General features: G+C 41.0%; 1 protein-coding gene across 5 annotated transcripts in view; it reads left to right on the top strand.

The window, feature by feature from the left end:
- The window catches only part of ubn2a (ubinuclein 2a), a 27917-nt gene that overhangs the window by 15236 nt on the left and 5270 nt on the right, over positions 1-7411 (top strand). For all 5 annotated transcript variants that reach the window (XM_016266820.1, XM_016266818.1, XM_016266819.1 and 2 more), the window contains 7 exons: positions 669-778; positions 917-1027; positions 1135-1275; positions 1358-1405; positions 3530-3575; positions 3683-5014; positions 7069-7276. In XM_016266820.1, the coding sequence (XP_016122306.1) occupies positions 669-778; positions 917-1027; positions 1135-1275; positions 1358-1405; positions 3530-3575; positions 3683-5014; positions 7069-7276 (1996 nt within the window). The remainder of the gene's footprint in view (positions 1-668; positions 779-916; positions 1028-1134; positions 1276-1357; positions 1406-3529; positions 3576-3682; positions 5015-7068; positions 7277-7411) is intronic.

Genomic DNA, 7411 nt, shown 5'->3' with positions numbered 1-7411 from the left:
TTTTCTCTCTCTCTCTCTCTCTCTCTATATATATATATATATATATATATATATATATATATATATATACTGTATATATTTTTTTAAAAAGGTCTTTTTTTATTTGGGCTAGTTAAATTAATTTTCGGGCTACAAAAATCTGAAGAGTACCTGCCCTACCAGGGCTACCAGGGATTTTGAAATTTTGCGAGCCCTGCACTGGTTGTTTGTGTTTAGCATACATTTATCTGTTCAAATTTAACACTGTCACCTGAGATCCATAGTTTTTAAATTTTCGGGCTACCAAAATCTGAAGAGTACCTGCCCTACCAGGGCTACCAGGGATTTTGAAATTTTGCGAGCCCTGCACTGGTTGTTTGTGTTTAGCATACATTTATCTGTTCAAATTTAACACTGTCACCTGAGATCCATAGTTTTTGCGCCAGGTGAATGATTCTGAATGCAAAATCATTTAAAAAGACTTTGGCCCTTTCAACCACTTTAATGTAGTGCTGCTATCATTTGGTGCAATCATTTTCAAACAGATTAACTTGACTGTAGTTTAACTACTTTAAATTATGGCTAGCTTGTAGCAGCAAGACTGTAGGACAGACTATAGATCAGTTTCCCAACACTGGATACAACTCTCATCTCTCAAATGTCTCCGTGTTGTCTTTCTCTTTAATCAGGATGACCGCCTGCGCACGCCCCTGTTAAAGCTCAAACTCGCCGTGTGCAGCATGATGCCAGAGCAGATCTCCAGATATAACATGGACTGCATGGCAAAAGCTGCAGCTAAGTAAGTCTTAAACTTTCCCAACTTCCTGCCTCTTTCTTCTTTCATGATTTGCTTGTGTAGATTAGCGGAATGGACTGTGGAAAATGACGAATGGTATGGACATAGATATGAGATTGACTGTGTGCATGTGTGTCACAGGCAGCAGATGGAAGATGGAGAGAAGAACGGATCAGAGGAGGATGATGAAGAGAAACCAGGAAAGAGGGTGATGGGACCAAGGAAGAAGTTCATATGGGATGACAAACTCAGGTTTAGACTTTATAAAATTAATAATGAAGCAGAGCCACCAATAGACTATCAGTGTAAGAAATCAAGGGTTGGCCCCGAAATCTGTGCATGTGTGTTGTTTTTCCCAGGACTCTGTTGTGTAACCTGGTGCGTGTGAAGCTGAGCTGTTATGAGCTGGAGCAATGCTCTCTGTCTGTGGAGGACTATCTCAAAGCCTTCATGGAGAATGAAGTCAAGCCACTCTGGCCCAAAGGCTGGATGCAGACCAGGTGTGTGCTTGACTATATGCTAACGTGACTTTCTTCTAGTAGAATAGCATGCAACTAGAAAATTCTTTTTTTTTTCTTTCAGGATGCTTTTTAAGGAGAGTCGTGCGGTACATGGTCACCTCACTGGCCTGTGAGTAGATCAACCTCTTCATATATATTTACACTAATGTTTGCAATTACCACATAGAACATACATAGTGGGGAGAAGAGTAAGATGTTTGATTGGGTAAGCTGTGTTGTCTCTTTAGGCTAGGTGTTGCACATGGCCATATACAAAGGGACCATGATAAACACAAGCATTTTTTTAACAAATGTGCATAAAAAAAGTGATATGCAAAGTGAATTTTCTATATAGCACATAAAATGACTTTAATGTGAATGCAAATATATCTGGGTCTAAAATTATATATCGTTGGTGAGTTGCTGTTTTGGCTACTTATTTGTCTAAAGACTAGCAACGGAGTGTGCAAGCGATCATACTAATGATGATTTATGAACTTACATGTTATACAGGAAATGTTTAATTCAAATATTCTGAATATTTGAAACTTTTTTGTTTTCTTCCCACCCCCCTCCACCCCCGGCTGGTTAAAAAAATTGGAATAATGTGGAGAAAAAAAAATAAGGATTTGTAATGGGATTATCCATTATTACATTTTTAAGCTATTTATTTTTTTTTTGAATGCAAATATATCTGGGTCTAAAATTATATATCGTTGGTGAGTTGCTGTTTTGGCTACTTATTTGTCTAAAGACTAGCAACGGAGTGTGCAAGCGATCATACTAATGATGATTTATGAACTTACATGTTATACAGGAAATGTTTAATTCAAATATTCTGAATATTTGAAACTTTTTTGTTTTCTTCCCACCCCCCCTCCACCGCTGGTTACAAAAATTTGAATAATGTGGAGAAAAAAAAATAAGGATTTGTAATGGGATTATCCATTATTACATTTTTAAGCTATTTTTTTTTTTTAGTTTACTTGAACCGTATTGTAAATTGTAATACATTCCCCTTTCTAAAGTTTAATTGAGAATTTATATTTCTAGCACCCCATGCTATAGATGTCCTTCTAATTTCAGTTGATGGCAGACATCCTGAAATATTAATAGGTTTTGTGAGTGGTCTCTCATGTCTCCTTACCTAGAGCATAGCACATTATAACCTAACGTTAGTCCCTAATAGGGAGTCACTCGAACTACATTCAATGCTTTTCTATGGCAATGTTGAGTTTGAGACCAAATGTGCTTAATTGTTATGTAATTATAGTGTCATAATACAAAAATTATGCCGCTAAAATAGGCTTCATTTTTCATTTTAACACAAAATATATAATGACTCGAGGGTTGCTGCCACTGTAACTTAATTAAGTTGATCTCTGGCAGTGCATGGAAAATAAGGAAGCAAATTCCACTGCTCTGTTTGTGTGGTTGATGGCAAAAACCTGGTGTATTTTTCTCTTCCTTGATGTTCTTCATGTGGATTAAGGAGTCAAGAAGTGGATTTGGAGAGAATGAGCAACCAGTGTTGGCCACTTTGTTCTTGAAGTAGATTCGACAGTAGATTATGTAGGTTAAAAACGGAAGGTTTGTTTTTGTGATGGAAATCCGATGTCTAAAAAGGTACAGATTTGATATAGGGCAGTGGGATCATGTGGAGATTCTCTCGTTTAAGGCCTGTTCACATCAACATACATTTTTGGAACAAAAATCTGACCTAATTTTTGCATGCAATTTGTCTCTTCAGACCAAGGCACAAAAATGACTGTTGGTGGCACTTACAGATAAGCAGAAATGTGCTTTTGCCCTGTACTCAAAGCACTGTGCAACTTTCCGATTCTGACACCTGCTTATCAGAGAGAAGAAAGGAGGTCAAACTGTATTTACATGTTTTCAAACAGCCGTTCAGATTTTTGTATTCGCTGTATTGTTTATCAAACGACACCAAATGCATGAGTAGAGAGAAAGAGAGCCGGTTCTGAACTGTTCCTCTACTAAATCCTGTTTGTGAACACCAAGTAGTAGTTTTATCTGGGCATCATATGACCATAAGTGCAAATCATTGGTTGGACAGATTTATTCGCAATATTTTGCATTGAAGCCATGCAAATGTTGACCATCTGAACAGATGCATTAACATCCAAATTACGTTTATTGCACTGATTATTTGTCTAGGTGTAAACAGGTCTTTAAACTACTCCAATAATGGCTTTTAATGTCATTGTGATTGCTGAATTGTTTTTTTTAACAGGGGCAAGAAAAGGATTGTTCCAACCCCAAAAGCTGCCAAAATGACGGTATGGAAATTTGAAGCAGTTTTCCACCATGACATCCATATATTCAAATGGTGCAAATTCATCAGTTTTATATGTCCTCCTGTTGACTGTGGTTACATCTGCTCCAGGACGTCAGCTGGACACAGAGACCTGCTCCAGGTGTTGGATCTACCTCTGCCTCACCTGCATTACCCGCCCCAGCATGCAGACCGCCCTCCTCCTCCTCTGAACCCATCTGCCTCTCGGATTCACTGGATGAGGATCTGGCCGCTAACTCTCTAGACTCCATTTCCCAAGCTCTCGCTCTCCTCAGTAACGCTGCCAAGGGACTGACACCAAACAATGGCGTTCCCGCCGCCTCTTCTCTCTATGTCCCCGGATCCTCATCTGGAGTCAGCCACTTCTCCTTACCTCTGTCACATTCCACCCTTCCAGCAAAAATGGTGTCTTCTGGCATCTCAAAGGCGAATATGAGCACTCTAACTACCTCTCCTTCCCTCTCCTCTCCGCTCACCTCGACTCCTTCCTCCATGCGAGGCGAGAACTTCAGAATGCTGAAGGATGGCGGGCCTGTGCAGAGACCCTCGGGAACGCCCACTCACAGAGCTGGCATTTCGGGAATGAACACGGCGCAGTCTGCAAAACCCCGTCCGCCCCCTACCGCCTCGCCCCTCTTGCCACCGCAGCAGAGGTCATTTGGGACAATGGGAGTGAAGTTGGTTCAGACTCCGCCCCCTGTTGGACAAACAAAAAACTGTGCTAACAAATCCACTACTGGTGGTGGCGGTACTGTGGTTTCCCAGCAGCCTCGTATGAACACTCATCCCTCTCAGATGAATCCCAAGAGTCCTCAGCAGTCTCCCCCTCCAACCACTTCCTCTCCTTCCACTCTACTATCACAGGCCAAGACTCCCTCAATGCCACACAACCAATCAAACTTCATCACGCCCATGCAGGCCACGCTCACCAAGTCTTCCCACAGTAGCAGCTCTCCTATTATCAAACTCACACCACGACCCCCTGCCCCTACTCCTCCTTCTTCATCCTCACCCTCGCCTTCATCATCTCCCTCTCTCACCCACCCCAGGCCTCAAATGATCCCCAGCTCGCACCAATACAGCCCCAAGATTCCAACCTTCAGGCCGCCGTTTACCACACAAGGAACCTGCGTGGGATCCGGAGTCAAATCCGGATCAGGACAGGCCAGTTACAGTTTTGCAGGTGGACACAAATCCAGTAGTCCACCCACCGGTGGCGCCAACAACACCAACACCGCCCCGATGGCCACGTCCCTGTCTGTAGGGTGTCAGGACGGTAGCCCCTCCCCTTCAGCAGTCCCAGCCAATCACAGCCAGCGGCAGAGGCCAGTGGGAGGGACTAGTCAGAGTGCCAAGTCTAAAACAAGTCGGGCATCAGCCATGAGCCTGCCCTCTCCTCCTGTCTCCTCTCATCTGTCACAGGTGAGTCCAGCAGCCTCATTCACTCCAAACCTTTTAAACCAAATGTCTGGTCATGCTAAACCTGTTTCTGCAGTCGCTAGCTCTGAGTGGTAGCACTTTACATAAAAACAGCTGGCAAACGCATACATGTAAAGCGGCTTCAGTAGTCAGTCACTTATTTGATCAGTATGTGTGTTCCCTGAGAATCATTAGTCATTAATCATTACCTTGCCTTTGTTTGTGCTGTGCTTTTCCAATTCCCATGAGCTTTTTTTTCCACTCAGAGGCTAGAAGTTATTTTTAGGTGGTTTTTTTAAAGCTCTAAACGGTGACTTTTTTTCTTCTCTTCAGTAATGTGCTTTTAAAGTGTATTTGATGCGATATTATTGATTTGACATTACAAAATGTTTTATCTGCCATTCTTTAAAGAAATTGACAAATTATTGCATAATTGATTTAAAAACATTTTTTTGTGCAAACTCTTCTCACAGCTGACCTTAAAGTAAACAGAACTGTTGCTAATGTTTCCACACAACATTCACTGTCAAACTGTGAGCTCTACAGTATATTCTATTTTTTCAGTATATCACAGTGACCTGAATCAATACATAAATGACATGGTTAAGGTATTAACATGAATTTACCTGGAAGCAAATGTAGGTGGCCTTACTTATGTTTTATTCGAGTACATTTATGGCTGACACATTCAGAGGTTTGGGATCACCAAGGTTGGTGTGAGTTTTTATGGTCAACAAGGCTGCTTTTATTTGATCAAAAATACAGTAAACCAATAAGGTGAAATAATTACAATTTAAAATAACTGTTTTGTATTTTAAAATATTTTAAAATGCAATTTATTCATTGATGGCATTTCATATGAATTCATAAAATTTAATATGTTGATATTTCATATATTCAACATTTCTTATTTAGAACAGTTGTGCAACTTAAAAAAAAAAACATATCCGGAAAAGAACAGCATTTATTTGAAATGGTGTGTGTGTGTGTGTATGGTATGTATGTATGTGTATATATATATATATATATATTTAATTATTTTTTTTACAAAAAATGTCACTTTTGATCAGTTCAATGTGTTCTGTATTTTTTTTCTTTAACAAACAATCTTACGGACCACAACATTTTTAACAGTACATCATATGTTATTTAAAGGTGCAAAAGGTGATTGTATTCAGAAACTATTTTTTGTTATGCTGGTTGAAATTCTCTTCACATCCCAATAGCAATCATTAAGTTAAGTGGTCTAAATGTATTTATATATTCTGTGGAAGGCGTAGGACCAAGAAACGATCGTCAAATCAAAACGCTCGGTCCAAGTGTTTTAACTGGCTTTCCTTACCTGCCTGTCAAATATGCATTAGCATACCTCTGCGCACCCTGTTCGCGCAGACACGATACGTCATCAGCGCGTTCACGTACAGTACACTGTGCAGACAGAGCGAGAATGGCAGACAAACATCAACAACCTGATCTTCCTTCCTGGTCTTGTAATACTTTTACTAACTGTGCTATAAAGTTTTCTCACCAGTGAGTGACACATGATGTAGTGTTGTCTCTGGTGTGCGTATGCGTTCAGGGGCCGTGGCTTTGGATGGCGATTGCAGGGAGGCTGGGACGTTCGCTTTCAGTGCTATCAGGCTAAAGTTAGCATTTTCCGAGATCATCTACTGCACCTTTAAAGATTTGGGGAAAATACCTCTTGTATTCTCTCTGGGTACCTTGTGTCAGTATTATAAATGACCTGTCAGCAACATTTCACTGTATTTGTGGATAATTCCCATAAAGTCATTGAATCTAATCAACTATCCAAACACAGACCCTACTAATAGAAATGAGTGAACACTTGTCTGACAAACAGTTGCTAAATTGGGATTGGTCAGTAATATTTTTAAGGCAGGCTTTAGCCAAAGGTCAGTTGTTTGCGAAAAATTGCTTGCAAATATAGTTTCAGTTTTGTTATTGTGTATTCGGATGCCAAACATTTCATTTAGGTGTTTTTTCAACACCCCCCCCATTACTTTCTAAGCATTAATCAAGCCCCCTCTTTCCCACAGGTGTCTTCAGCTTCAGGAAGTAACCTCTTGGGCTCAGTGCCCCCCTCCCTCCCCCTGGGTTTCGGGATGCTCGGGGGTCTAGTGCCTGTTTCTCTACCCTTCCAGTTCCCCTCACTCCTCAACTTCAACCCTCCAGGCCCTGGGGTTCCTGGCTGCAGCAACATGGGAGCTTCCCCCGCTACCAACTCAGGATACACCCTTGCACAGAGTGAGTGTGTGTACATGACATGTTTGCTGTGCTGGGGTTTTGCTTGTATGCTCGCGTGTATCGTGTTTGGCTGTGTTTATGTAACGTGGCTTGTCTGAGTCTTTTTCCGTGTCTCCCTAATCTGTTTTTTTTTTT

The sequence above is a fragment of the Sinocyclocheilus grahami genome, unplaced genomic scaffold, assembly GCF_001515645.1.
Source record: "Sinocyclocheilus grahami isolate Dianchi unplaced genomic scaffold, SAMN03320097.WGS_v1.1 scaffold34.1, whole genome shotgun sequence".
Classification (NCBI taxonomy): Eukaryota; Metazoa; Chordata; class Actinopteri; order Cypriniformes; family Cyprinidae; genus Sinocyclocheilus; species Sinocyclocheilus grahami.
The sequence above is the reverse complement of the archived record's forward strand: the minus strand, read 5'-3'. Positions and strand labels throughout refer to the sequence as shown.